General features: G+C 55.6%; 10 protein-coding genes across 10 annotated transcripts; 5 read left to right on the top strand and 5 right to left on the bottom strand.

The window, feature by feature from the left end:
- Positions 1-85: 85 nt before the first annotated feature.
- On the bottom strand, positions 86-2,843 carry IE81DRAFT_323797 (putative flavo protein-ubiquinone oxidoreductase). The gene is made up of 2 exons (XM_025514055.1): positions 2,034-2,843; positions 86-1,908 (listed from the first exon to the last, which is right to left on the bottom strand). The coding sequence occupies exons 1-2, from the start codon at positions 2,503-2,505 to the stop codon at positions 299-301; spliced, it is 2,082 nt and encodes a 693-aa protein (XP_025369307.1). The 5' UTR covers positions 2,506-2,843; the 3' UTR covers positions 86-298.
- A 242-nt stretch (positions 2,844-3,085) lies between these two features.
- IE81DRAFT_323796 (hypothetical protein) lies at positions 3,086-5,040 on the top strand. The gene is made up of 3 exons (XM_025514054.1): positions 3,086-3,363; positions 3,454-4,215; positions 4,321-5,040. The coding sequence occupies exons 1-3, from the start codon at positions 3,336-3,338 to the stop codon at positions 4,560-4,562; spliced, it is 1,032 nt and encodes a 343-aa protein (XP_025369306.1). The 5' UTR covers positions 3,086-3,335; the 3' UTR covers positions 4,563-5,040.
- On the bottom strand, positions 4,481-6,905 carry IE81DRAFT_323794 (rab GTPase activator). Its single transcript, XM_025514053.1, has 7 exons — positions 6,729-6,905; positions 6,184-6,647; positions 5,939-6,047; positions 5,416-5,855; positions 5,285-5,349; positions 5,135-5,214; positions 4,481-5,043 (listed from the first exon to the last, which is right to left on the bottom strand). The coding sequence occupies exons 1-7, from the start codon at positions 6,737-6,739 to the stop codon at positions 4,851-4,853; spliced, it is 1,362 nt and encodes a 453-aa protein (XP_025369305.1). The 5' UTR covers positions 6,740-6,905; the 3' UTR covers positions 4,481-4,850.
- Positions 6,906-7,307: 402 nt separating this feature from the next.
- IE81DRAFT_323793 (NAD(P)-binding protein) lies at positions 7,308-8,705 on the bottom strand. Its single transcript, XM_025514052.1, has 4 exons — positions 8,215-8,705; positions 8,115-8,142; positions 7,785-7,994; positions 7,308-7,685 (listed from the first exon to the last, which is right to left on the bottom strand). The coding sequence occupies exons 1-4, from the start codon at positions 8,277-8,279 to the stop codon at positions 7,551-7,553; spliced, it is 438 nt and encodes a 145-aa protein (XP_025369304.1). The 5' UTR covers positions 8,280-8,705; the 3' UTR covers positions 7,308-7,550.
- Positions 8,706-11,540: 2,835 nt separating this feature from the next.
- IE81DRAFT_323791 (glycogen synthase kinase) lies at positions 11,541-14,216 on the top strand. The gene is made up of 5 exons (XM_025514051.1): positions 11,541-11,922; positions 12,265-12,530; positions 12,682-13,114; positions 13,180-13,560; positions 13,638-14,216. The coding sequence occupies exons 1-5, from the start codon at positions 11,550-11,552 to the stop codon at positions 13,769-13,771; spliced, it is 1,587 nt and encodes a 528-aa protein (XP_025369303.1). The 5' UTR covers positions 11,541-11,549; the 3' UTR covers positions 13,772-14,216.
- A 434-nt stretch (positions 14,217-14,650) lies between these two features.
- IE81DRAFT_314079 (TFIID-18kDa-domain-containing protein) lies at positions 14,651-16,575 on the top strand (the record flags this gene model as incomplete). The annotated part of the gene is made up of 5 exons (XM_025512497.1): positions 14,651-15,016; positions 15,146-15,583; positions 15,681-15,768; positions 15,845-16,175; positions 16,293-16,575. The coding sequence occupies exons 1-5, from the start codon at positions 14,969-14,971 to the stop codon at positions 16,573-16,575; spliced, it is 1,188 nt and encodes a 395-aa protein (XP_025369302.1). The 5' UTR covers positions 14,651-14,968.
- An 88-nt stretch (positions 16,576-16,663) lies between these two features.
- On the bottom strand, positions 16,664-20,257 carry IE81DRAFT_143523 (Metallo-dependent hydrolase). Its single transcript, XM_025510381.1, has 6 exons — positions 20,241-20,257; positions 18,824-19,978; positions 18,649-18,755; positions 17,125-18,573; positions 16,928-17,044; positions 16,664-16,835 (listed from the first exon to the last, which is right to left on the bottom strand). The coding sequence occupies exons 2-6, from the start codon at positions 19,836-19,838 to the stop codon at positions 16,752-16,754; spliced, it is 2,772 nt and encodes a 923-aa protein (XP_025369301.1). The 5' UTR covers positions 19,839-19,978; positions 20,241-20,257; the 3' UTR covers positions 16,664-16,751.
- Positions 20,258-20,700: 443 nt separating this feature from the next.
- IE81DRAFT_143422 (hypothetical protein) lies at positions 20,701-22,181 on the top strand. The gene is made up of 3 exons (XM_025510380.1): positions 20,701-21,299; positions 21,473-21,852; positions 21,925-22,181. The coding sequence occupies exons 1-3, from the start codon at positions 21,025-21,027 to the stop codon at positions 22,050-22,052; spliced, it is 783 nt and encodes a 260-aa protein (XP_025369300.1). The 5' UTR covers positions 20,701-21,024; the 3' UTR covers positions 22,053-22,181.
- A 962-nt stretch (positions 22,182-23,143) lies between these two features.
- Positions 23,144-25,012, top strand: IE81DRAFT_357526 (hypothetical protein; the record flags this gene model as incomplete). Its single annotated transcript, XM_025516694.1, has 2 exons — positions 23,144-23,275; positions 23,345-25,012. 2 exons carry the CDS (start codon positions 23,144-23,146, stop codon positions 24,803-24,805), a joined length of 1,593 nt encoding a protein of 530 aa, XP_025369299.1. The 3' UTR covers positions 24,806-25,012.
- Positions 24,887-27,477, bottom strand: IE81DRAFT_323786 (hypothetical protein). Its single transcript, XM_025514050.1, has 3 exons — positions 26,774-27,477; positions 25,519-26,655; positions 24,887-25,368 (listed from the first exon to the last, which is right to left on the bottom strand). Exons 1-3 carry the CDS (start codon positions 27,240-27,242, stop codon positions 25,220-25,222), a joined length of 1,755 nt encoding a protein of 584 aa, XP_025369298.1. The 5' UTR covers positions 27,243-27,477; the 3' UTR covers positions 24,887-25,219.
- Between the last annotated feature and the right edge of the window lie 149 nt (positions 27,478-27,626).

The following is a 27,626-nucleotide window of genomic DNA, read 5'->3' as shown; positions in this document are numbered from 1 at the left end:
CTTTAGCGGGTGAATGATTCGACCCTCTCATCCATGTATCCATATTCAATCCACATGCCGTCCCTCACACATTCATCTGCGCACGACCAAGACATTGAGATTGCAAGATCACATCAGATAGCCCTCTAGTGCAAACGACTTGATCAGCAGATTGGACTGGCTGCACTACATGAGTCAACAAGCACGACAGGCGCACTTTCTAGATGCATCGATATTACTTGTGCGCGAAAGTGGGAAAAGCGACGTGATTGCAAGAGCAAGTAATCCTGGAGCGATATGGCTTGCTCGCACAAAAAAATTAGGTGAGGGAGTACTTTGGACCTCCACCGCCCTCTGGTACGCGCCACTCGATGCTAGCATCAGGAACCTTGATTGAGCAAGTCTTGCAGTGGATGCAGTTCTGGCTGGAAATGTTGAACTTCGTCCCTCTGGCGTGTTCCTCTCCACCTTCAGCATCCACATACTCATAAACGGCAGCCGGACAAGCTCTTCCTAACAGCCCATCGTACGTTCCCACATTCCTCTCCGTGTGACCCGCATAATCTCCACCCTTGACGTGTAGATGAACAGGTTGATCTTCCGCATGGTTCGTTCCAGTCCTGCTCACAGAGGTCAGGATGTCAAAGGAGATTTTGCCATCCGGACGAGGATACTCGATGGGCTTGCACTCCGATGCCGGCTTAGTCTGCGCCCTGTCCTCGCCGGCGTGGTGGAAAGTCCAAGGCGTGCGTCCCTTGAGGATCAAGCTGTCCAATCCCGAGTAGGCGATGCCTCCCCAGAATCCAAGCGGAGAGTGGAAGGAAGGTCGAAGGTTTCGCACCTCTTTCAGCTCCTCCATCACCCAAGATCCGTCCAGCAGCTTCTTGTACTCTGCCAAGTCGATTCTCGGCTTCAGCTCGATCTCTTCCTCGTCAGACTCGGACTCAGACTGTGCTGCCGCCTCGCCATCTGCGGCCGAGGCCTTCTGCGCAAGAAGCGCATCAACAGCGGCGTCCGCAGCCAACATGCCGCTCTTCATGGCGTTGTGTGTGCCTTTGATCTTCGGAACGTTCAGGAAGCCGGCAGAGCATCCGATTAGAGCACCTCCGGGGAAATGCAGTTTAGGAATGCTCTGATATCCTCCCTCATTGAGAGCCCGAGCTCCGTACGCCACGCATTCTCCACCTTCGAGCAGATCAGCGAAGAAAGGATGATGCTTCATCTTCTGAAACTCTCTAAATGGGCTCAGGTAAGGGTTGGGGTAGTCCAACCCTACTACCAAGCCGACCGAGACCATGTTATCCTCCATGTGGTAGCACCAAGAGCCACCGTACGTGTCGAGTGGCAAGGGCCAACCCAAGGTGTGGGTGCATAGTCCAGCCTTGTGCTTCTCGGGCTTGACCTTCCAAACCTCCTTGACTCCCAAGCCGTAGGTCTGTTCATCTGCCCCCACCGCTTCGCGAAGCTTGAGATCCTTGATGACTTGCTGGGACAAGCTGCCGTGTGCTCCCTCTGCAAAGAGCGTCAGAGGTGCATGGAACTCCATTCCAGGTTCGAACGAATCCTTGGGTTGGCCATCTTTACCAAGACCTATTTCGTTGGTGGTCACACCCTTGATCCCAATCTTGTTACCAGCCTCATCTGTTTCCCACACCAGCTTGGCACCAGCAAAGCCAGGGTAAATCTCGACGCCCAGCTCCTCGGCCTTCTCTCCGAGCCATGCAGTGAAGCGCGACAGGCTGACAATGTAGTTGCCTTCGTTGGACATCTGAGGCGGCTTGGGCATGGGAAAGGAGCCCGTGGGAGTGAGGAAGCGCATTTGATCCTCTGTGGCCGGTTGATTCAACGGCGCGCCCAACTCCTTCCAGTCGGGGAACAGCTCATCCAGCGCATTGGTCTGGATCACTGCGCCTGACAAGATGTGATTACCTACCAAAACAGGAAAAGCAGTCGAGTGGGTCAGTGATGCTGCTTGCGAAGAGACCATACCGCCTTGACGGTGCTCGGTCCTGCATTGTTCAAGCAAGGCTCTGCGCGCTGCCAAGTCTACTTACCAACTTCCGCGCCCTTTTCGAGCAATACGACTCTGATCTCTTCACCCTTTTGTTCCGCCAACTGTTTGATACGAATAGCAGCGGACAGACCAGCCGGTCCACCTCCCACGATGAGCACATCCGCCACATCCGTCACTCTCTCAACATCCTCCAAGTTGAAACCAGCGTCGGAATCTGCAGCTTCTTGATCCACTCTCGCAGTCGCATCGTCTACGGGCGTAGCTTGGTGAGCAGAAGCGGATGTGTTCAAGAATCGTCGAGATTCGAGAGGGGTGCGAGAAGCATGTGCGCGTGCATCCGATCGGGGGCTCGAGATGACGCTGCTTGACAAGTTGCGCGAAAGGCCAAAGGTGGTGCCGGAGCGCAAGGCAGAGAGCGTGCGTGGCGCTGTGGTGCGAGCTGCTGAGGAAGAGGCGCTGCTCAGAGCTCCAGAAGAGCCCGCGGCTGCCGCTGCGAGCCTGGGAGCGATCATTGTCGACTAGATGCGGAGCAAGAGGCCTGCGCTTCCACTGTGACGGGTGATGTAGTGACTAGCAGATAGAGACTGCTTGCGCTGTGTGTGGGACACAAGCAGAGTGTCGCGTTCAAAGCGTTGCGGTTACGCGAGGCTCGCGTTCGCAAGAAGTGTGGTGGGTGGGGTTGGTGGCGAGGTGATCAAAGCTCGTGGACTAACTGTGAATGTGGTTAGCAGAGCTGCTCAAAGCCTCACGAAAGGAGACAGACAAGCCGAATCCAGCGGGGCGGACGGGGATACAGCCATACCGGACCACCGAACGTCCACAACCGACATGTTCCGCTTTCAGTCAGTCGCGGTCGTGATTCCCTTGGCGAGCGAACCAGAGAGCGCCCCTCAGTCATCAAGCCTCGCTCCTGTCGCCGTCCATGCAAGCGGCTCTATGCACCCTGACGCGCTCTCCGGTGCCGCGTCGTGTCCGATGCCCGAGGCGGGTATTCGCGTCAGTTCGTAGATAGGCCACGTGATCGAACACTCTGCCACGTGGTGAGGCTGACACCAAAATCAAATCACGAATCCACCTTCTCGACTCCATCAGCGTGCACACTCCGTGATTGTTGATTCACTCAGACTGATTTGCAAGAGGCTAGAAGGGTGAGAATCGGCGGGATCGTCCAATCCTTCACTGCCGGCCTCGTCCAAATCCTCCCCGCACGTCGTGATCATTCAAGAGGCAGCGCATCATCAGCGCATTGTCCATTTGCGCAGGATCGCAAACAGCACCGAGCAGGCGGCTCTACCGTGCCTCGCAATAGTCAGGTTTTAGGATGTGTGCTTTACGAGGAGGAATGAGGCTAAGCGGGCAGTTCGAGCAAGGTCAGTCTTCGATCCAGTGCAGCCGATATTGTCTTTCATGGCTTCATTCGTATATAGCGCCCCACGACTGACTTGTGCTCATTGCCCCAGGCTTGTCATCCCTTCGATCGCTGTCCGATGCACTCGCCTCAACTTCTCGCATTCCTGCTCGGCAAGTCACGCCCTCAGCATCATCTCCATTCCACACGAGCAGTACCTGCCATGTCTTCGCTCAGCGGACTCCTCGACAGAGAAAAGCTGCCAAGCTAAAGAAGCAGCGCAATCAGGATACGCAAGAGCTCAAAAGGCGGCTCTTTGAAGCTTCCAAGCCTGATCCCATTCTGGGACATCAACTCAACGCCAAGGGAGAGAGCTTGTGGAAGGAATGTGAATTGGCAGGACTGTTACTGGATAGGGACGTAGTGTGGGGTATAAAAGAAGATCGAAGAGGCAACTTGGTGCCCATTTCGGAACTGGAAGATCTGCCCGAGTCCGTCAAGGCTGCTCGCGAAGAGGAGCGACTTCAAGCTGAGAGAGAGGGCGGCCCACTTCGTCTGAATTTCGGCCTGACACTGTCGGATCGAAAGACGTTGTTTGGTCATTTGCCGACCATAGTGGCAGAGGATAATGTGCTCAATGCTCACGCTCTCCAATTATCAAGAGGAGATTCGGGAGCTTTGAAAGCGGCAGAAGAGGATTTGGAGAGGATGGAAGAGGCGGAAAAAGTCAAGAGCGATACGCTCTCGAGGATATTGGATCTGCGAAATGCGAGCGCTAAGGGCATTCAGGTGGAGAATATTCGTAGGATCATTGATCACTTTGGCAATCGCGGTCCTCGACTTCCCAGAGATACGGGCAGCGTCGAGGTACAAGGTGCGTAGTGTCGAGGCTTGACACGTCAAAGCTGGGGCATAGCCAAGTAGCACGCATCTCACTCCTTCTCCTTTGCTGTCTCTCACTCGCTTCGCACGCCAACAGCTGCCGTCCTCACCTACCGCATCCGTTCCCTCCTTTTCCATCTTAATGATGGACACCGCAAGGATCATTCAAATCGACGCAGCATGTCCAACCTGGTTCAACAACGAGCCAAGCTCCTCAAATATCTCTTCAAAAAGGATCAGAACAGGTTCGAGGCCATCTTGCCGCGCGTCGGACTCGAAGCCAGGGCTGTTCTTGGGGAGGTCATCGTGCCTGGTATGCCCAAGGTTCGCAGGGCTTGAAATGCATGACCTTTTGTCGGGACATCGATGATCACCGGGCCGTGACTGCGATGATGGACACGAACTTCGACGACGAGCGCAAGCGCAAACGAATGTACGGGCTCGAAGATCGATGTTGTCATTAGCGAATTGGTCAGTGCCGAGGTCGCTTCAATCGAAGCTTGACAGAGGGAGGCTATGCCAAGGAAGCGGGCGGTGCTTCCGTCCGTGATAGCCGTTAGGTGTCAAAACCAGCGCGGTGGAATGCAAGCAAGAAATTTTCCGAATTTGTACAGGCCGCCTTCACCTCTACTCCTGAACTTGAGCTCCCTCCTCTCGCTTCTTGAGGACGAGACCCTTGCCCATGCACCTCTCAAAGACGGAGTGAACATCATCCACAAGCGTCTCGAAGTGAGAAGTAGCATCGAGGGAGCGCGTAATGTAGATGTTGCTTTCCTTGCCGTCCTCCAAGGGCTCTTCGACTGGCGCAACAGTGACGAACCTGATTTCAGACACACAAGGCGCAGCAGCGTAAGCACGCGCTAGCAGGAAAGTGAAGCGACGGAGCGCGATACCGTGTAGAGACAACTCACTTTTCAAAGATGGGACCAAGAAGTTCGAAACCCGGTCGAAGCTCCAACTCGGGTGTAGAGCTCTCGACGATGGTCGAGACCTGCGCGGCACAGAGTATCGGTCTTTCAGGTGACAAGCTCGATCGTGTAGTTTCCAGCTCCTGTACTCACCTGCGCAACGTAGATGTCCTTGGCGCAAATGTTCTGAGCGCTCGAGACCTCGGCAACATAAATGTCTACAAGTAGGATCGCCGACACTCAGCAAGAAACTCAATCTGCGACCCATACGCACACTTACTCACCGTGCTTGCGGTTGACCTGGTTCTGAGGGATGATGAGCTGAGTGGAGTCGGTGTTGTCCGTGTTTGGAATGGGATGCTTGAGCAAACAAATAGCTCTGACAACTTTGGCTGTCTCCCTGACCAGCTGTTTCCTCTTGTCAGCCGCTCCAACGCCCTGTCTAAAGTAGCTTGGGTCACCAATGACTAGATCCGCATAGACAGTCTCCTCGCCACTTCGGACTCCCTTGAACTTTCCAGTCTCTTCATCTACCACGATTTCGTCGACAGGCTTGTCAAGCATGTAGGTACCTCCGTAGATGGCGGAAAGACGAGCAAATGCTTGAGGGAGCTCGCCCAACCCGTAAAGAGGGTAGATGTAAGGCGACTTGCCGTAACGCGCCATTGAGGATGTGTACAAGATGATGCGGTCATACGTCTCTCTCGCAGGTCGCTGCATGTAGCTGTGGGAGACATGAGCCAGTCAGCTTGCTGTCAAGCGATGTGCTGGCTCTCGCGGGGCATACCTTCCGACACAGGAACTCACGAGTCTTCGAGATGAAGGGCCATAGCATGACCAATGAAGTCGCGTGTGCCAGGCTCAAGACCAAAGTAGTCGAAAATTTTCGTCATGTTGTCGTTATCCAGACTCAACCCTGCAGGATTACACAACCGAAGGGACATCAGCAACAGACAAGTACCGCATCGAGGTGTCGTACAGGTCCGTAAGCGGACTGTGGCCGCCTGAAGAGCTGTTAGGGGCCGGGGAGCGCAGTGTGAAGTCGGACTCACCCTGGTGTGTGGCAGGATCATCGTCCTTCCAGTTTTGAAGGAACTCGAAGAACTTCTTTGCTCTGCGCTTCTCAAAGAGACCCATGAGGGAGCTCCTGACCGCTTCCATCTCCGTAGCCGGCACTTTGGCCACTCTACCATCGCGGAAAACGTAGGAGCCCGCAATTTGTTTGAACTCCAGGTATCTGGTCACATCAGTGTGAACCAGCATCTTTGTCAGTTCCCCATTGGCCATCATAAATTTGGCAATGAGATCAACTGCATAGTCTCTGTCACGACCGATATCCTTTGGTGGCTCTTGACCAGGTCTAAACTTTTGCCAAAGCTGGGTCAAGTTTAGACTGGCGCAGTCTGCTCCGTAGTAGTCGTTGCGGTCAATGTGCAAGACTTTCTTGCCCTCGACGGACAGGAGCGCGGACAGGACGCATTCCGTCACTCCTGTGCCGAGAATGATGGCGTCGTACCTGTGCGGGGAAGGGGCGATCATAATAGGGCATAGTCAGACTGCGCTCGCGATTGCGCATACGCAAAGCATCCGCACTCACTTTTCATCCATTTTGTATCTGATTTGTGTGGTGAGGGAAGCGGGCTCAGAAGGGTTGTTATGATGTGGAGACAAGCAAGGATGTTGTGCCGTCTAGGTGGGTGCGCAGCTACAATCGTGAATGTCAAAGGGGTAGCTGCAGGTGTTGATCATACAGTAGACCCGGGGCGCGCGTGTGGATGCTCGGCGTTGGAAGGGCTGCACGATACCGTGTATGGCGCTGCTGAATGAAGCGTCCGTGCATTGGCTTGGACACCCACGTGGGTTGTTCAAATGCGTGCAGGACGAGATCGAGCCCGTGCCTCCTCTTGGCTCGCATGTAGCCTCATTCAGGAATCAAAATTCCAGTTCGACTTCATGATCACATCATCGTGGGGTGGGATGTCATTGTCTAGCACGCTTCCGATGCTAGCACATTGATCCCAAGTCTTCAGCAGCGCCTCAGACAACAGCATCGATTAACATTCACTTCTCAGCAAACGAAATGTAGCACGGGTCATGGCACGCTGCCTTGGCTGCCACTCATCACAATGTCACGCTCGCGAGGGCGAGTACCAGCAATTCGTTGCAACGCCTTTGCCCTCAGACATGCATGGGCCTCGGCGACGGACAGAAAAGAGCATGTCGTTAGGTCGTTGGCAGAGCCGATTCCAGCACGAGTGGCGAGTGCTTTGCTTCGTGTGTAAGAGGGGGGTAAGCAGAATAAACCTCATGCATTGCCGGCGAGAGACGACAAATAGAAAGCGCGACAAGACCAGGGACAACTTTCTGCTTAAGAAAGCAGTCCTACTAAACGCGGCCAGGACCTTGCGAGCAGCATGCGCTACAGCTTGCCCTGAGCTTTTGCGAGCGCTGCTCCTTCGACCAAAATGCATGGGCCGCCAAGTACCACCCTGTTCTTGAGCTCATCTGGCATCGTGTCGATATACTGCTGTATTTCTGCATTCTCTGCTCCAGGCTGTGGGTATGCGTTCCAATGCGTGTGAAGCGAGGAGCATGGCAAAGATTCAGCAAAGCCAGACGAGGCATGCAAGTCCTGTGGCGGCGTCCTACTCACCTGAAGCCAAATTCCTGCAACATCCAGTTCCAGCAGAGCAGTCTTGACAATGTTGATGCTGACATGCGGCGGAGTGATGATCGACACGCTCGTCGTCTTGGGCTCGTAGATGTCAAAGACGCTCGAAATTGTGGATGCGCCCTCGATCGAAGCCTCCTTGGGATGAATGGGAATCGGCTCGAACCCATGCGCTTTGTACCATTTCATCACCTGCAAGCGCAGTAAGAAGACGGTGTAGGTCAGTCGCGGGCATGACCATTTCGCTTGACAGGCGAATGAGCGATGAGCAGGGTGGTTGGAGAACAGCGCAGGCTACGCATGAATGCTCACTTTGTTGCCGATCTTTGAAGGGTCCTTGCTGCAAAGCGATGCATTCTGATTTGAGACGTTCGCATGCTCGATCGCGGATAACGTTCACATAAGAACTCACGACGCTCCTGCGACAGCAAAGTGATCGGCCTTGAAAAAGCCCTCCTTGGCAGCATCCACAGACATCTTGCGCTCGACAGCCGAGCAGAGTGTTCGTTGACTGATGGTCTGTCGATCCGAAAAGAGTGACAGTGGTCTAGCCTTGGACAGACTGGAGGTGAAGAGGATGCGAATCAGGATGAATGTGATCGTGTGATCAGGGATGAAATGGCGGGATGTTCAGGTCGATTTGCGCATCTGAGGATCCTGTGTTTGACTCTCAAGAGTAGGAGGGACAAGTACGCGGTTGCGCTACAGAAAGACGGGAGGCGCAGAGGTCCGTGCTCGTCCTCGTGGGCTCGTGTGAGAACGCAATCTTTGAGTGGTGTGCGAGTGGTGTCCATGGACAGGTGACGATGCAGACAGCGGCTCGGGGAAGAGGTCAAAGCGAGCACCAAAATCGGTCGAGATCGAGCGCCGTCACCAACACGAATCACACAATCGTGAATCGTGAATGTGCGTAGAAAGAGGCTCGTGCATGCATACATGCAGGCAGCAGGCAGGCAGGGCCTAACGTGAGCCCAGCATCGCCTTTCTCTGCAGGCTGCCTCGCAGCAGGCCTCCGCGCGCTGCTCCACCTGATGACTTGCGTGCCTCGACTCATCTGTCCGAGCTTGCGGCCGGTAAGTCGTGTCTGCAAAGCGCTGCTGTACCGCTAAGACTGCCCGCCCGAGCACGCGTAGTCCCCCATGGATCGACCACATCAACGCACCGCACCGCTGTGCCACGTCATGCTAAAGGACTCGTAGATCAGATCTGTACATACTCGCAAATACAGTCGTGAGTGATCAACGACGAGTGAACATTCAATCGCACCTTGCTCAATGGGGCGATGCAACGGTGAACAGTCGCAAAGGGTGGGATGAGCCCAGCTCAGTCCTCGCATGTCCGTGGAGTCCGCTATCGAGGGAGTCAGTCACTCAGTCAAGAGAAATACGTATGTGTAGCTTGCCACATCCGTCTGACCAGAATCACGAATACTTGGCCAGCGCTTGATGATGGTAGCAGTCGCAATTACGCACCGCGTTCTAGTCGGGAGACATAGATGTCTAGTCGAGTGACGAGCCACCGGATCCGATCTGCTGTGATCTTGATGAGTCTATTTCGCACTCAAAGAGGACCGCAGTCTGCCTGCCTGACAGCCTTCCCGGACGACACGACAACACTGACCGACTCAGGCGAGGAGACTTCGTTGTACAGCTCGAGGTGTGGTGAACGCACCATGGCCAGGCGGTCATAGATCGCACGACCAGCAAGGAGCTCTACCTCCAAGTCATCGACCTCGCAATGGCCGATTCTGAATCTGGATCTGATGGGCCGAGCACTTCAGGCTCTTGAATGGGTTGCACGACATTCAGTGCGAATGCAATCTTGAATCGTTGTGAAACCCAATCACTTGAATGCGAAGCCTTCGCATTGGATCGCTGAAGTTCATGTCGATGCTGGGTCGTTCTCGGATGCCTGATCGCTGCGGCTCGCTTGCGACCGACTCGCATGACCTTGACAGCCGTGAGTGAAGCCATACGACGCAAGGTCGGCAGCTCCTCCAGGTAGCGTCGATCGTCAATTGATTCAAATTATTGCGAGGAGCTATAGGCATCCTTGTTGCGTCATGCTTCACGTGCGGTACCGATACAACAGACACGAGCCGAAAAGCAAGGGTCTAGGTGGGCATCAGATGTGGGGCTTATTTTGTTCTGTGTGTCTTCTATCAGCGCCGTGCGTAATTCTTGATTTAGAGCTGCAGGGTGAAGCTCTTTATCATCCTATCACTGAGGCTGTGCGCCCGCGGCTGGCCCTCATTGAGGTTCGCAGCCTCACCCTCTTGTGCGAGCGCGCGCTGCTCGGTCTGCTGAGCTGCTCGCTGCTGCACGTCATTTGGGGGATTGGCGGAGAAGCCACAGCTCCGCGAGAGCATCAAAATCACGAGGATGTCGCTACAAATCTGCAAAGCGTTCACGATACAAGATTCAGATTAAGCCAGCCCCTGTCAGCAGGCAAAAGGCTGATCTGAGTGTCGCTCCGCTGTCAGCAGCTATATAGAGCAAAATAAGTCGCATGGGCATGACGCCGCTGAACCCTCTCGTGACCCCACGGGCGTATACTGTACGCCTCGTTGCGGCGTGCTCAAGCGCCTTGGCATTTACGATAGGCCCGCGGCGCCACTCCACCGGCACCTGATGCTGGGGCCGCAAGCAACCTCTTTTGGGATTACATACGTTTCATTCCTGATTCCCATTTCACCATGCATTCTTGATTTTGATACCTGCAGATCTCCGCTCCCGCGCTTCCTTTTCAAAGGCTCCATCCACATGTTCCTCAAAGCATAAACGAGCCTCATCTCGCGGTCAAGTCAAGAGACACACACAATCACGAGGGGTGTGAAAAGGGGGTGGGTGTCCATTCAAAGATGGATGAGTAATTGTACAGCCAGGACCTCTTGGCGTAGAGCTGATGAAGAACGCAAACCCATCATGCACGTGCGCGTACCGTACCTCTGATGCTCATGGCTCATGCTTCGCAGAGAACTCGTAACATGTGTGACTAGACTCTTGAGAATCTCGACGCACGTACATTCTTCAGTACACTCGTGACTTCGTGACTGCAACCGGCGTAGCCATCAGAGAGAGCTTTGAGCGCATCCAGATTGCAGCATGCATGATGTGCTTGCTGCCGCCGCCGCTGCTGGTGGCGGATGGGAAGCTCTGGAGAACGATGCCCCACAGCATCATCAGCTGAGCTAGGACCATGCGCGAACAGCGGCGTGACTGTGCTGACTGCTCGCTGGCCCCACGGCCCCACGCTCTGCGCAGGCTATACATAGCTGGAGGGCTGCTGCTGATGCTGCTGTTGGCTCGCTCGTCTGACCCGCGTTCCGCCTCGCCCCGCCGCACGCTCGCGCGTCGCGGTGGTGCGGCACTTCATTGCAGCAGCATCATCAGCAGCATGCAGTCACAGTCACGAGTGCGCGTCCGCGCGTGTACGCGTGAGTCGGCGCCGCGGGCGCCCTCTGCCGCGTTGCCAGCAATCCGTGGTGCTGCTGTGGGGCACCTATAGCTGCGCTGATGATCCATGACTAGCTGCGACGTAAGACGCGTTCAAGTTGCGTGCGCTGGTGCCTTTGAGTTGGGAGGCTTGCATACAGCATGCAGCAGCTGCGCGCTGCTGTAGCTCCGCTGCCTGGCTTGAGCCCAGGCCAGGCAACGCGCAAGGCCATTGCAGCAGCGCATTTGTGCAGCGCTCGGTTCACACCCAGCGGATTTTGTGGGACTGCGACTGCGACTGCGACTGTGGTGCATGACGCTCACGAACCCGTCGCTGCGACCGGCGTTCGTCTCCCTCATTCCTCGCGTACAGGCTTCATCGACTTTCAGACCGCTACGCTCACCATCTTCACAACTCATCACTCTACGCACTGACGCCATTGGCGCGCCCACCTTTCACCCGCGCGAACTCTACTCGTACGTCACTGACGTATCACTGAAGCCGGAAGACCGACCTTCGGCCAGCCCACCATCTCGACTTCTTGGCATCACACGACCAAACGCGGCCTACCCCAGTGCCAGCACTCAGCTCCTTGTTTGTACATCTTGCGCTCAACATCTCCATCGTCTCATAGAGGCCGAAGCAAGCAGATCAGCTCACATGTCTCGATCTGGAGGGCTTAACTGTGAGTGCTCATCTGTGACCTCACCTTCACCCGCTGGTAAGCTTGGATTCGGCACAAAGAGCGTGCCCATGACAAAAGCGCGACAATAATCTCTCAGCGCTCCATGCTGCAAGGGCCCAGGCTCTGCTCTCAGATGCTTCGCGCTCATGGCTTGAGCAATGCCCTAGAGCGGAGACCTTTTCTCGAGCACAAGCCGAGCGTTTCGGGCTGTACTCAGCCCTTGTCATGTCAGCAGCTAAACTGGTCCGCGAGTGTGCTACTAGTCGTCTGCTATGCGATGCACTTAGCTCGTCCTCAGCTTGGTCGTCCGTTCTGACTCCTTTAGCCCGCCTATCCCCGCAGCGATGGATGACGGCCAAAAAGTGATCCGCGTGTCAGCGCAGGATGGAAAGAGCGGCGAGCCGCGTGAGCTGGCTTACACGAATTGCAAGCTGATCGGCAATGGATCCTTTGGTGTGGTCTTCCAAGCTAGACTAGTCAGCGGAGGGAACGGAAATCTCGTAGAGGGTGCCGGAGCAAGCGCAGGTGCTGGAGAGGCGTCTAAAACACCAAAGGAGGAACAAGAAGATGTGGCCATCAAAAAGGTCCTGCAGGACGCTCGATTCAAGGTGAGGCTCGTGTGTGCACGATGATGTAGATGAGCTGCGCTACAGGCGTGAGAGCTTGCGCATCAGCTGCGAGACCGGATCAGGCTGTACGGCCCGTTACGTCAAGCTCGCTCGCTCACTGTAGGTCTCTCGCTGCTTTTCAAATCTGTAGAACCGAGAGTTACAGATCATGAGGATTGTTGCGCACCCAAACGTCGTAGATCTGCGTGCATTTTTCTATTCCAATGGAGACAAGAAGGACGAAGTCTTCCTCAATCTTGTGCTTGAATTTGTCCCGGAGACAGTCTACCGCGCTTCAAGACACTACGCCAAATTGAAGCAGACGATGCCCATGCTGCTGATCAAGCTTTACATGTACCAATTGCTTAGAAGCTTGGCCTACATTCACAGCATCGGCATTTGCCATCGAGACATCAAGCCGCAGAATCTGCTCTTGAACCCGCTCACTGGAGTCTTGAAGCTTTGCGATTTCGGTTCAGCGAAGATCCTCGTTGCGGGCGAACCTAACGTCTCTTACATCTGTTCACGCTACTACCGAGCACCAGAGCTGATCTTTGGAGCCACAAACTACACGACGAACATTGGTGAGTGTACACTCGAGCTACTGCGCTCAAGCACGATGCTGATGCGGCACGCAATACGTTTCCAGACATTTGGTCCACCGGTTGCGTAATGGCAGAGCTCATGCAAGGACAGCCTCTGTTCCCTGGAGAGAGTGGTATTGATCAGCTTGTGGAGATCATCAAAGTGTTAGGAACCCCTACTAGGGAACAAATCAAGACGATGAACCCCAATTACATGGAGCACAAATTCCCGCAAATCAGACCGCACCCTTTCAGCAAGGTCTTCCGACCCAGGACCCCAACCGATGCCATCGACCTAATCAGCCGCTTGCTAGAGTACACGCCCAGCGCCAGATTTACCGCAATCGAGGCCTTGACCCAGCCGTTCTTTGACGAGCTCCGAACCGGCGAAGGTCGCATGCCCAACGGCCGTGACATGCCGCCGCTCTTCAACTTCACGAAAGAGGGTAAGTGATAATCGCACGTGTATTTTCAAGGCGCACATTAGTGCTCACGCAACCTCGATTCTCCCGCTCCGCCACAGAGCTCTCCATTCGACCTGACCTCATCTCGAAGTTGGTGCCTCCTCACGCCGAAGCGGAATTGCTCAGCAGAGGTATCGATGTCCACAACTTCACGCCGCTCTCACCAGAGTCGATGCGAGTGACTCTCAAGTAGGCTTGTGCGACGGGCGAGGAGGCGGCAATGCGAAGGCAACGGCGATAAAAAGGGCCCATCACTAGGAACGTGTGGAGAGCAGAGAGCAAGGACGGGGAGAATGGTCGATGCCGCGCGGACATTCATGTCCGGTGCTCTGCTGATGCTTGAGGAATGCAGATGGCTAGGAATCGATTTGCGGGAGAGAGCTGTGTGCATGCAGCTGGACCAGGAAACATACGGGGTGCTGCTGCAGAAGTGCGACTATGCCATACTCCATCTTCGCCTCCTCCCACTCACATACTCGAGGGTCAGATCTGTTCGACTTTGCCTCTCTCACACACGCTCCACCACTGATCGTTCTCCTCCATCCAATTCTCTATCAAGAATTCAAATCGTGTAGCAAGAAGCGATGCTCGTTCCATCCACATCGGTGTCTCAATGTCCAGAGTCTTCTTACTTCTTGCCGCTTTTGTGCGTGATGGGCCCGCGGCGCAAGAGGCATTGCAAGTCTTACGAAATCGGGGGAGGAAAGCATCGCGGGCTTTCGACGTCGGCATGATGCAAGTCGGCTTCCGTATTGTGCTTTGAGCTGGACCCGCAAACGTAGGAGCGATGTGAAGGTTCGAGTCCAGTGCAGTTGACCTCGCTGTGGGGCACTGGTGGGGTGTGCACGGTCGACGAGCTTGATGCCCTCTTCGTCAGACTTTACAGCTTTGCCCCCGGAACCATTCGAAGGGTGCCACATTCTGCAGGTCGATACTATTCAAGAGGTTCAGGCGGCGCTCCATCTCCAAAGTGGAGCTTGCAGGTCTGTTCGCGACGTCCCACGCATGCGCGACCGACCTTGATCCGCGCGCGCATGCCGGCGTGAAGCGTTGGACTCGGCGTGCTTCAGCATCCACCATCACTTTTCCGGATTGACCGCCCTTGCGACTCTCGGCATCCAACGCTCGTCCATGTATTCTCGTCCGTAGAGGGCAGCACAAGCACACGTATGCGCATAACGCATCGAGATTTCATCAGGACCGTGGCTCTCTTTCCACGCTCAGTTTTGAGCCCCTTTTGTCTCCAGACGCAACGTCTCGGACAATTAGACAGCTGCTGATCCGGCTTGGCAAGGCTGCATGCTTCAGTGAGCTCTCCCACCGCGCTGCGATTAGTCTTCCTTGTCCTCGAATCGCAGCCTCTAGGTGAAACTGTGCCAGAGAGACCAACATGGCTTCAACCTATGAGTACCGCTACTCGCAAGAGATTTCGCAGATGGTGAGTTCAGCGACGCACGAGCGAGCAAAGTCATCTCGAATCAAAAGCCCTTGCTCGAGCTGCAAGTTGCAAGTTGCATGCTGCATGCTCGACGTTCCGACTGATCCTAGCTGCTGCTCCCTGTGACAGATGTTCGTATTTGCCGATCTTTCTGATCCGCATCCAGACGTCGTCAAGTTGGTGGAGGACATCGTGCGAAGTCAGGTGCTGGAGCTGATCATCCAATCCAGAGCGCTATCTCAACGAAGAGGATCGCGTTTCGTGAATGCGGAGGATCTCATCTTCTTGATCAGGGATGATCGGGCCAAGGTGAACAGGCTGAAGACCTACTTGAGCTGGAAGGATGTACGGAAGAATGCAAAGGATTCGGAAGGTGGTGATGCTGCCGCTGCGGGACCTGAAGAGGAAGGAGCGGATGCTGTACCCAAGACGAGAGCGAAAAAGATCCGTCTACCTTGGGAAATCAGCACCGTGTTCACCGAACATCTGGTCAGTAATGCTGCGGAGGAAGACGAAGAGGATGAGGAGGACGTCGAGGCGCTCGAGGAGAGCTTGCAACGGTTAAAGGTGAGTGGGCCTCGACTCTGAGCTAGACCTGCTCGGCGAAAGCCTCGTGCCACTTATCATCTCAAGACTGACCTGTTCGCTTTGCCCTGCCTGATAGGATGCTGATGAGGCGACGCGCAAGATGACTCGCGACGAATACGTGCACTATTCAGAATGTCGTCAAGCCTCCTTCACCTTCCGCAAGGGTGAGTCTCCTACATCGAAGATGAGAGCACTTCGTCTCTACCAAACGTTGACTTTGACTGGATCCCCCACCCAAAGCCAAAAAGTTCAGAGAATTCATCAATGCAGGTGCTTACCTAGATGGCAAGCCCAATGACGACATGATTGACATTCTCGGATTCTTGGCTTTCGAAGTAGTGCGGGAGTTGTGCGAAGGAGCGTTGAAGATCAAGCAACAGATCGAAGAACAGACTGAAGAGAAGAAGCGAGGGCTGGGGCGAGAGAAGCGTCTTCGCAGTGGGAATGCGCAGGCAAGAGCCGGGCTAGTCGAAAGAAGCAGCAGACTCGTCGATGGCAAGGATGGCGCGAGCGAGAACATTGGAGACGCGGAAGCTCGACAAGGCGTCATGGGAACAAGCGCCGATCGATCGTTCTCCACAAGTCCCCATAAGCGAAAGATGATAGAGTCCAGCTCGGATCCTACGGGACTCAACGGTCCCACTGTAGGTGTCGCTTTCCCTCCCAACAAGAGGCGCGCGCATTTGAGCGGAATGACTACATCGGCTTCGACGCCTGCACTCAATCTGCACGAGAACATCGGTAGAGCTTCGTCGCCTCAAGCTCCTCAAGCTATGCGTGCTTCTCCGAGCCGAGCAGACCACGACGAATCCTGCACGCTCTTCACCATGCCCCCCATCAAAACTTCAGGACTGGATCTCAGCCACATCCAAGAGGCCTTTGCTCGTCTGCAGAGGAAAAGGCCTGCCTTGGGCGTTGGTGGCGGCGGGATATCCGGTGGTTTGCGCCGAACCAAGTACAGAATCATCTGAACGTCAAACGTATCGAAGTCATGATGTGAGCGGCATTCGAGTTCCGCACCATGAATCGTCGTCCAATGTTGTACCACGATTCCGCTCTGCAGTATTATTGTACATTATCGTTCTGCGATGCGCACTTGCAGTTCTCTCCTCCTCGTGATCTCTTCATCCATCTCGTGCGTCAACGCTCAGCTGATGGGATCCGCCCCGCCGACACATCGACCTCGCACGAAGACTGACGAGATGTTCCTATCATCACCACAAAAGAGGAACTACGTTGGTCGAAAACGGAAGGCATCAGTGCAATACACATGGCTTCTAGGCATGCACTCTCCACAGCGAGACCCAGCTTCGGAGTACACACCTTTTCTAGACGAGTCTCGATGGTGTCCTCCTCCTCGATGAAGAGGTTGGGACAGCCTCTGTAGCCCTTGATCGGATCCCAATTTGAGGTGGTCCGGATCAGAAGGGCATCAAATTCCTAACACGTCGCGGGAACAAAAGGCAAGTCCTCAGCACCAAAATTTCTGTTGGCCCGACCTCGCGCTGCTATTCCCTCACCTTGCCTACGTCTAGACTTCCGATCGTGTCCGCCAAGCTGCACACGTGCGCGCCTCCGAGAGTGGCGAGGTAGAACAACGTAGCGATGCTCAGGGGCCCGGCGCAAAAGTCTGTCGGGGTACCGTCCTGCGCCTCAGGCAGCGTAGCCTTTGTGCTTTTCCCTTCATCGCTTCCGAGCTGAGATTCCTCTTCAGCAGCGGACGTGCCAGACGTGCTCGCAGAGTCACTCGCATGACTGCTGGTGGAACTTCCAGTTGTGCTGACACTCGTCTTTCGAGGAGTCGTCGCCGCGCCGCTGGGCGTAGCAGGGCCCTTCTGCGTGATGGCGGGTCTCTTGACTTTGTGCTGATGGTCCACAGGAGGCATGGGGTGTCTGCCATCCTCAGGAGGCGTTTGATGCTCTCGGCTTGTACGCGGCTCTTCCGACTCTTTCGTTTGCTCCTTCGCCTTCCTGAGTAGTAAGCCGACTGGCGCGCAGTCTCCGAGACCTTGAGCTGTCAACAATTCACCTTCTTGCTTGCCGCGTTGTGGAAAGCTGAGAACCTTGGCAACTACGCTCGCTTCCCTGATCGCGCTCAAGATACCGAGTCCGAAGCCGCCGCTTGCATCTGTGCCGAGGCCGATCTTGGTGATCCCCCTGTTCAGCATTTCTCCGATCCGGCTCGTGCCTGAGCGTAGATTGAAGTTGCTGTTCGGGCAATGCGAGATTCCGCAGTCTCGCTTTCGAATGAGATCCATCTCGGAACTTTCGAGATGTATGGCATGAGCTAGAATCGTTCTTGGAGTCAAAAGCGAAAAGTGCTCGTACACGCTCGTGTAGTTTTCCGCGAAGGGGAAGAGCTTTTTGGTGAATGCGATTTCGCCTTCATTCTCGGACAAGTGTGTCTGGATACGGAGAGATGGATCCCGCGACCAAAGCGCAGCAATGCTCGCGAGCATCGAGTCGCTGCAAGAGATCGCAAACCGCGGTGTCAATATTGGTTGAACGAGAGGGGCGCTGATCTTTGGCTTGTGGGATGACCGGCTGCTGCTGTGATTACGAGTCAGCGCGGCGGACGAGGGCGCACTGGCTCTGTTTGTACGCTCGACTCGATGCGAAGCCCAGCCAGAGGAAGGCAGCTGCTTATCAAGAATTGCAGATTGCGACAGCCTTTTATTCTCAGATCTCCCCGAATCAACGTGAGATTCGGGAGGCGATGTCCCCGTTGAAAGTTGCAGGGCGTCGTTGTGTCGATCGCAACTCTTAGGTCGCTCCTTAGCGTCGCCGCTGCTCATTATCTCAGACATCGTCGCCGATAGGCGGGCAATGCTGGCGTCCATCTCTGGGGATCCGGAAGTATGCGTTGGGGTCATTGTTGGCGACAAGGCGTCAGGATATTCTCCATGCGGTCGTAAGGATCGCACGTGTTTTATGAAAGTCTTCGTCGCCTCGAGAGATACGCTAGCGTTCTGCGCAGCGACAAATGACGCCGAGTCAGCGGGAGTCAAGGCATCGGTAGACCTCTGATGGGAATGCATACCGACCTTTTCGATGTAATTGATAGGAGCGTTCCTGTCCATTGCACATTTACCCACAAGGGCGCGCATTCCCCTGTCATTACAGATCTCCGCCAAAATAGACGTAGCCTCCTCTGCAAACGGGTGGATAGTAGCCGGGTCAGCATAGAAGCAGGGTCCGAAGGGTATGCCCTTGACTCACGATGAATTGTGGCGAAGATGGCGGCGCACGTAGTGCCCGAGTCCAGCAGCCGCTGGACAACGCTGTCATAAGTCTTGCGTGCATACACAGGATCCTCGAAGCGCGCTTCTCTGGGGAAAGTGACGTGCTGTAGCCAGTCTAGCAGCTCGTACTGCTGACCAAGGCCAAGATTGGGTACCTGACATGCGTGCGTGTGCGTATCGATGAAGCCCGGCTGCAAGAATGCACCTGGATCTAAACGCACGACCTCGCAATCTGCGATGTTCCATCCGTGTGACTTGACCACGTAGAGAATGGCTTTCCTCTCCAGTGCTTGTTGTTGGGAGGGTGGCAGTCCGATGCCCACAGAGCGCGACCGCGATGCAGAAGCTTCGCGTGCAGCAGCGGTCTGAGTCGTCCAGTCCAGTGGCATGTCCGTCGGCAATGCAGGGGGTGGGAGCGACACTTCTCGCTTTGAACCATTCTGAAGACCGCCGGCTGATACATCCCGCGTAGAGGTAGTGGGAAGCTGCGACGTTTGTGTCTTGCCATTACTTAGCACTGGTAGCGGTTTTGGAGTCATACTCCTCGCAGGCGCCCCGGGGGTGGTCCCTCCTTCCTCATGGCTCTCGTCATCGCTGTGCCCTGAGCTGTCCTCATCCGTCCCAGCATGAGACTTGAACTGATCACGGCTTTGTCTGTGCTGCGATCGACCTCTCGCCTCCTCCTCAGCCACAAAGGCGCTTTGTCGCGCCTCTTCTTGAGCCAGCTTCAGCTCCACCTCCGCCAGATCCTCTACGAACCGAATCACCCCGCCCGTTCCGACGCCCAGGATACCGCGCTCTATGAGTCTGAGGTGAGTCAAGTTGACAGGAGTCACTATGCTACCCACAAACACTCGCTTAGGAAGATGAGAGGGGGCGGGTAGGGCTGGTCGAAGTGAAGGAGATGGCGCGTATTCCGGGACCGCTTCTCTATAGCTGCCTGAGGAAGCTCCTGCATTAGCCGGCACAGGCCGCGGGCCGGAGTGCGCCATGCCTTATATTGTATGGTAGGATGTCACTACAACCTTCCAGCAATCGATCCCGCTATCTGTTGGAATGCAGCCGTATTGCGCGATCAGTGTCAGAGACAGAGAAGGAATGCTCTTGGAAGGAGAGCTGAAAGGACCAAATGCTTCAAGTAGAGGTGGTCAGGCGCTGGATCTACTTGGGAGTTTCTGAGATGCGCTGCAATGTGGTCTCTTGAACATGAGGCAAAGACCTAATTGACTGCCTTCTGTGCGTTGCGGCAGCGCACTTGAGCTGGCATCCGACCAGAATGGCAAGTATCACCCGGAGCTGGGCACGCCTTCCCTCGTTCGCGGCGATACTCCACAAGGCTCGTGCGCTAGTGCTGTGATGATTTTTTGGTGGGTCGGCAATAGGTCCTTACTCACGAGGCATAAAATGAGGATGTCATATGAAGTATCGGTATAATAGTCAAGAATATTATTGGTGGGTCGTTTGGCATTCTGAAGTCGACATGTCCGTCGCATGGGAGCGTGCATGCTTGCCCGTGGGCATGCGGCCATGAGTGTGAGTCACGCGCGAGTCGTGAGTGCTGCTGCTTATCGCGCGTGTCCTATAAAGATATCGCATCGATCGCAAAGCAGCCATCATACAGTCAAAAGTGTGGAGTAGAGCGTGGCGGTGCACGTCTATCCATCCATCAGCGGCATGATATGGCCAAGTCGTGTCGCTGCAGCGCGCCGCGCGTTGGTGCGCTAAGAAAAAGGCGTGGGAGGAGGCTCAGACTGAAGAATCACGAATAGTCACGGATGTTCCAGACATTCAACGTTGACAAGTCGAGGCCCGAAAGAGAGAGAGAGAGAGAGAGAGACACCTACTCGCTCAGCTTCTCTTGGCGTGCATGCATGCAGCAGCGACGAATCTGAACGTGAGGCGCGCCCGCGCGCGCATCCACGATGATGTGGAGCGATCGAGCGAGCGCACGCGCTTCCGCGAAGCACGGAATCGGATGGATGGTCCGCAAGCGGGCAAGGCTATCCAGAGCGCTGCAACCTCACGCCATCTCCATCCTCCTCAGCCTTGTGGCGTACTCGACAACTGACTTCGAGCCTACCCACACCTTGACACGCAAAGTCAAACGTCGAGGCCCTCTGATCGAGTAATCGCAAGCACCATTCGAAGCTCATCACTGCACACACGCTCACACGCAATATGGGCTTTCTAGACAAGTTAGCTGGCAAAGCGGGTGGAGGACCGCCACCTTACCAAGGCGGCGGCGGCGGCGGCGGATATCCTCCTCAGAACAGCTACCCTCAGCAAGGTGGGTATCCTCAACAAGGTGGCTATCCTCAACAGAGCGGATATCCTTCATCTCCCTCTGCATATCCCCAAAGCCCTCAGAGCCAGAATCACGCCAGCAGCGACAACAAGGGTGGAGGAGATGATAGGCCGTTGCCAGAGGGTTGGATCAAGCAGTGGGACAGCAAGTGAGTTTGGAGCGATCAAGGCGTGACGCAGCATTATCCTGTGGTCGGTCAAGAAGGCCGTTGGAGTCGCGCGCGATTTGGCGGACACGGTTGCGATAATCGCGAGCGCGCTTCTGGTGCAAAGGCTTACCACCGACCCTGCTTCTGATGGCCCCTCATTTCTCCTTGAACAGCTACAGCCGCAACTTTTTCGTAGACACACGAGCAAATCCACCGAGGTCGATTTGGGTTCACCCCAACGACGAAGGAGGCTCAAATCGCGCGCAGAACTACGCTCCTCCTACGGGACCTCCCCCCACTCAAGGTGGAGGATACCCTCAACAACAGGTCCCGTACGGCCAACAGCCTCAGTACGGCCAGCAGCCGTATGGCCAACAACCGTACGGCCAGTATCCTCAGCAGGGATACCCCCAACAACCCATGTATGCGCAACAACCTATGCAACAAGGCAGATTTGGTGGTGGTGGTGGTGGCATGTTTGGAGGAGGAGGCAGAAGACCTGGAGGCGGCTTGGGCGCTGGCGGTGGAGCTGCGCTCGGTCTTGGAGCTGGTAGTGAGTAGAAAGGCGTGGTCCAGACCCGAATGCATCGACTGACCTGGTCGTGCCGCTTTGTTCAATCTCTAGTGCTTGGTGGTGCAATGCTTGCCAACTCCTTCGACAACGCTCAAGATGATGCTTACGCCGACGGTTACAACGACGGTCAAGATGGCGGTGACTTTGGCGGCGGCGACGATGGCGGTGGCGACTTCTGATTACGAATGCTGAGTCCCTGGCGCGAGAGGGGCCTACGCCCTCGGACATATGCTAGGTAGCGGCCTTCTACTTGGCATCGACTTTGTACATACACCTCGAGCGTGCGCGAAAGCATTTTGCCACCAATCAATTCTGGAAGTCTCCTCTGCTGGGCTCGTTGCATACTGCCATCCGGCCTGGCGTGAGAGGCTTCGCACTACTTTCGGTGGCACCGACTCAGTGATTGCCGATGTTCCTGCTCATCACTCACCACCGCTTACGGCTCTGTTTGTGCACATTGACTGCTGCCCCTATCCGAACCGTCTAGCCAGGAGTGCAGAGACGAGTTGAGTCGAGAGCACGTAGGAAAAGCGCTATATGGCCGGTCACGGGGGCGGCGATGACTACGGCTGATCGCGTTCAGCAAGAATTGCATCAGGGACCTATATAAAGGGCGTCATGAAGTTCATTTAACGCCGACGAGCACGCTCAGCTCTCGGAACCTCTGATGTGGGCAGTGACGTACTCTCTGCCTCTCTCTTCTCATCGGCGCCGCGTTAACGCCGACGCCAAAGCGCCGACGTGTATTGCCCCGCGGTGAAAGCGAGTCCTACGCTCCCCGCGAGCCTGCCGCTGCCAAGGTTCATACATGTAGGCCTTTGAACCAACACTCACACTGCGGCACCTAGCTCACCCGGCGGACGCCACATTTTGTCACGACGTATACCTTCGTGGTCATTGTGGAGAGGCCTCGAGTAAGGCTGAAGGTGTGCTCGAGGCTCAGGCCGTCGGAAAGGCGTTTGAGGTGACGAGAATTGTCATTGCCACCATTGCTTTCGCGAAGTGGGCGCTCTGCGGAAGTGAGTGGCATCGGTCTGACAACACGCGCTGCCCCTGGCCCAAGGTGAGGCCGCGAATGAGGGCTTTATAAAGCGCTAGCTTTCCACAGCGAGGCAGGTCTGGCATCGTCATAAAGCACCCGCGTCGTTCTTACCGCTGTTGATCAGCGCTTCACAGACTTCCACATTTGCCTCCTCAAAGCGCTTCTTAGGCTTCGAGCATCTCCCAATCACGTCTCAACATACCCACCTCCTCAAAATCAGCGACGACGATGAGACTCAACAAGTCCTTGGCCAGCCTAGCGGCGCTCCTTGCTCTTGTCATGGTGTCTTCTGCGCACCCGGTCATTCCACGCTCTTTCGAGCTAGCCATGGCAGAAGCGATGCATGAAGACGAACTTGCGGTGAGTACGAGACGAATGGCATGCGAAAAGTCTTCTGACAATCCTCCCTTCGTCTTCATGAATATGTAGAACCGCCATGAATCGGGCGCAGAAGCGCATTTAGATGCAGAGTACGATCTACACCGTCGATATGCTTACGGCGAGGATGAGCATCACGCATCCGAGCGACACCACGACTATCCAGAGATTGAGCATCTCCACGGTCGTCATGATTACTACGAGGATCACTCGGGCGGGCTTCACCGTCGAGAGCACCACGATGCCGGTCATCATACATTCATCGCGCGCTCGCATGAGCGAACGGAGCACGAGCGATTAGAAGAGGAACGCGCGCATCACAACGACGACCACGAGTTACACTTACGGGACCTTTTGCCACTGCATGAGAGGTCTGCAGAAGAGCTAGACAAAGTCGTCCGCAAGCACGTCCCGCATGAGAAACTCGAACAGCTGGTTGAGCGCTCGACCGAAGAATCGAAAGGCGCAGGAGGTGGGAGCACATCGGAAGAAGGTGATGCCGAAGATGGGGGTGGGAGGAGGAAAGAGCACGAGCAGCGTCTAGATGCCGAAGAACACCATTGGAAGCGAGAGAAAGAGGCAGACGGTCTGGCGTCCCTCGTTCAGGACGACAAGAAAGGTGACGAGCACAAGAGCCACGGTCACAGCTTGACAGGGAAACTGTCGGAGGAAGATCGCAACCGCAGAGCAGCAGAGCAGCAGCGCCATAAGCGACACGAGCATGCAGAAGAGAATGCAGAGCGTGGTGAAGAGCATCGCGACGGGCACGTCAAGCGGCACGTTTCCGAGCACGAAGTTCACAAACCTCATTATGCTGAGACCCACCATGTAGCAGAGAGCGATGGGCGACACGAAGCGGCGCACGAAGAAATGCATCGTCACAAAGACCATTCCAACGCTCATCACGTTCACCATGGTGCGCTGGAGGATCATGCCAACCGCCTACACGAGCGCTCTCACGGGAACGATGGAACGGAGCAAGTACACAGCGTCCACAAACGTCACCACGATGACGCTCACCAGGCAGAAGGGTATGATGGTCGACAGGAAGCAGTCCACGAAGAGCTGCATCGCCGTGGAGACCATTCCGACGCCCGTGACGATCATCATCATGAGCTGAGCGAGCATCTCGACGACCTACACGAACGTTCTCGCGGCGACGGCGAGGACCATCACGTTCATCGTCGACACGCCTCTGGCTCCGATGCGCACCATCTCGCAGAGCGTGACGAGGAGGAGGAGGAGGAGGAGAAGCATTGGTATTTACGCGACTCGTATCCTCATCCTCGCGCCGACGAAGAGCATCACGAACCGCAGCGTCGGCGCAGAAGCTCGAGCAAGCCGAGCGCGGGTACAAGGCGCAAAAGAGGCGCTTACGGCTCCTCGTACGACGTTCCCATTCCCCTGCGCAAGAGATCTCGCGCGGCGCATCTGTCCTTCTTCGAGGTGAGATACGAGGCGAAGCGGGCGTCCGAGTTTGATCGCCTCGAGTCGAGCAGAGGCTTGATCTAACAGCTTTCACTTGAACCCATCTTTAGCTCAAGCAGCGTCGCGCGCTCTTCTGAAGCGCGCGCAGCTCAATACCACAGAGCGTGTTCTCTCCGCATTTGCCGCAGTCGCTCGTCAGGTGGACGAAAGCGACCAAAGCCGGAAGACGATGGATGATCGACGGTACAAACAGCCTTCTACGTGCTCCCACTAGTCTTGCGATCTTCCTAGTAGAGCGCACACGAGTCCCGCGCACCTCGATCGCCCTGTAAGGTCCACCATCGTCTTTTCTTTTCTTATGTTCATGAAATCACGTTGGTGAAATGAAGAGATGATATTGATACAGCGTTGTCAGTGGTGCTCGCCTCGGCAAACATCATCGGCGCGAAGACAGGAGCGCTTTGGAGTGCAGTTGTGCTCGCGGCTAGGTGCCATCAATTAGTCGTTGTCGAGCCTCGAGTAGTTTTTCTTGCTACGACGTGGGAGGCCCAGCCAAGACGCGGCGAAAGAGAAGGGCGTGGGGCTAGCAGCAGCGTGTGCCGCTCTGCCGTTGGGCAAAATCCTGAACCTCTGATCTCTCCAAGTGACTATTGAAAGTGGTCCCAGAAGGAGAGAGGAAGAGATGATGGTAAGTAAAATGTGGATGGCCATTTACCAGCCAAGGAAGAGCGAGAGGCAGGCACATGGACTGTGACGTTTTCGAGGTGTGGCCGCTCGCAGGTGGCCACTACACTCACCCGTACTGCCGCACATTGCCCAGATCCAGATGGGAAGGGCGAGGCATTCCCTGATGATCCAAGCTATTCTGAATCTTGGCATTTGGTCAGGTGGTAGACTTTCTCCTCTTCTCAAGCTCTTCATGACAGCCGCATCGATCGTATGCCAAGCCAGCTCATGCGTCAAGAAAAACACGACAGACCAGACATTGGTGGCGTTGAGGTGATTCTCTTCTGTGCGATCCGCGGACAGGTGGGAGGAAGCTCGCAGCAGTCTTCTCAGGGAAAAGAGAGCTACCAAGCCGGCGACGATGCTCTCTGTAAAAGGCTCGACAATGGTCGCAGCCAGCACCATTCTTTTCCTCACCCTTATCCACCTCATTCGTCTGCTCGCGTACGTCCACAGACTATTCATGCCACCCACAGAGGTGCACACAGCATCGCCTGGCGAGACTACGTGGTGCAGCGATAACGGTGGACGCCATAGGGAGAGAGCCAGCATATTATCCTCTGCCAAAAAGATGGAGAAGCGAGCCAGGGCTCTAGACGTCGTCTTTGAGACCGAAGCGTTGAGGCCCATTTCCTGCGATCCTGCTGGTCCTGAATCGTTGTTGGCCGTGGACGAGCCAAGGGACGAGGCCGCATGGCGAACAGCGTCCGCTTCGAAAGCGCTGCTCCCAATAGCGCCTGATTCTCCTCCAGTACCTCCTTCATCCACACCGAAAAATTCGTCTTGCACTCGTTGCAAATCGCTCTTCCTGTACAAGTTGCTCTTGCCCATGACGCAGCTATCGATGGCCAGCGCGTTTAGAGCGAGGTACATTTTCGCATGATTGGTGGATAAGAAAGCCTGTTCCACTTGCGAGCCCCAATTGTTCGAAGCGGAAGTGGCGAGAGGAACGTGATGAACCAATCCTACCTTGGCGTTGGAGCCGGATGTGCGTGCATAGGCTGAGCCGCCAAAGATGGAGAGACGCCGAAGGAAGCGCGGAGAGGGAACGGGAGGCGTAGAGTGCGTCAGAGCGTCCACTGCTCGACCTAGCGCCGTCGTAGAGAGGCAACATTGGGAATCCAGCACCCAAATGATGTCGAACCGGGCCAGGCTGTAGGGAATGACCAGATTGTTGATCTTTGGATTTACTCCTGCTTCCTCGTCGCCTGAGGGTGGATGCATGTGCGCATGGAGCAGCGTCGACGGGTCAGCAAGGCCGCAGCGAGGAAGGATGGCCATTCATGTCCCGACTGACGCAAAAGCAGACGCTGACTCGCTGCTCACCAATGACGATGCGACTCTGCACTTGCGGATACCTGGCAACCACATCTCTGGCCACTTCCAATGCCTGATCCTGCTCATCTTTTACGCTCAAGATGATCTCGAACGAGTCTTTTGGATACCTTTGCTCGAAAGACGAAGCCAGGTTTGACCAAAGGTTGTGATCCAGGCCAGCAAGGGGTCGAAGGATGGAGACGCCTGGCGCTGCGGGCGTTGCACTTTCCACCCCGGAGCTTGGCGTCCGCTGACCTGCTCGCAGCGAAGAGAGGGGCGATGTGGGAATAGGAGGAGTGTAGAGCCTCTTGGCTATTCGCAGACCGAGGATGGAGATGCTCCATATCACCACGTACCAACCCAAGCCTGCAGCAGCGACATAATCCAGCAAAGTCCAACCTGTCGCTGTCGCTGTGTCCTGCACCAGTGCCGGGCTCCTCGAGACTAGTCGCTCGTGAATGGGAGAGAGCAGTGACATGCTTCACGTAGCTTCGAGCCAGTGGCTGATGGGTGAAGGAGAGCCCGTTCGGTCCGAGAAGGTGGTCAGCACCCGGCCGACAAGGCGACAAGCAATCGTGATTGCCGACGTGTCCAGATATGTGTCAGCACGCAGCCGAGCAGACGCTGCTGCACGAGCTTCCGATTAGGACTCGAGTCTGAAAGCGAATGGCGCATAGGCCAGGTGCTGAAGCGCTCCGCAACAGTGGTGCTGGGTGATGGTGGAGGAGGTGTGTTTTGCGCGCGCGAGGCAAGAAGAAAGTGTCAGACTCACCAGCACTCGTGACTGTACGTGGCGCTTGCCGTGGCGTCACGAGAGGCAAGCTACGGATCTCCGCGGGAAATAAGCGATGCGGTCGGCGTG

This window comes from Ceraceosorus guamensis (assembly GCF_003144195.1).
Source record: "Ceraceosorus guamensis strain MCA 4658 unplaced genomic scaffold IE81scaffold_33, whole genome shotgun sequence".
In the NCBI taxonomy this organism is placed as follows: domain Eukaryota; kingdom Fungi; phylum Basidiomycota; class Exobasidiomycetes; order Ceraceosorales; family Ceraceosoraceae; genus Ceraceosorus; species Ceraceosorus guamensis.
Note: the sequence above shows the minus strand (reverse complement) of the source record. Positions and strands in the feature narration are given on the sequence as shown.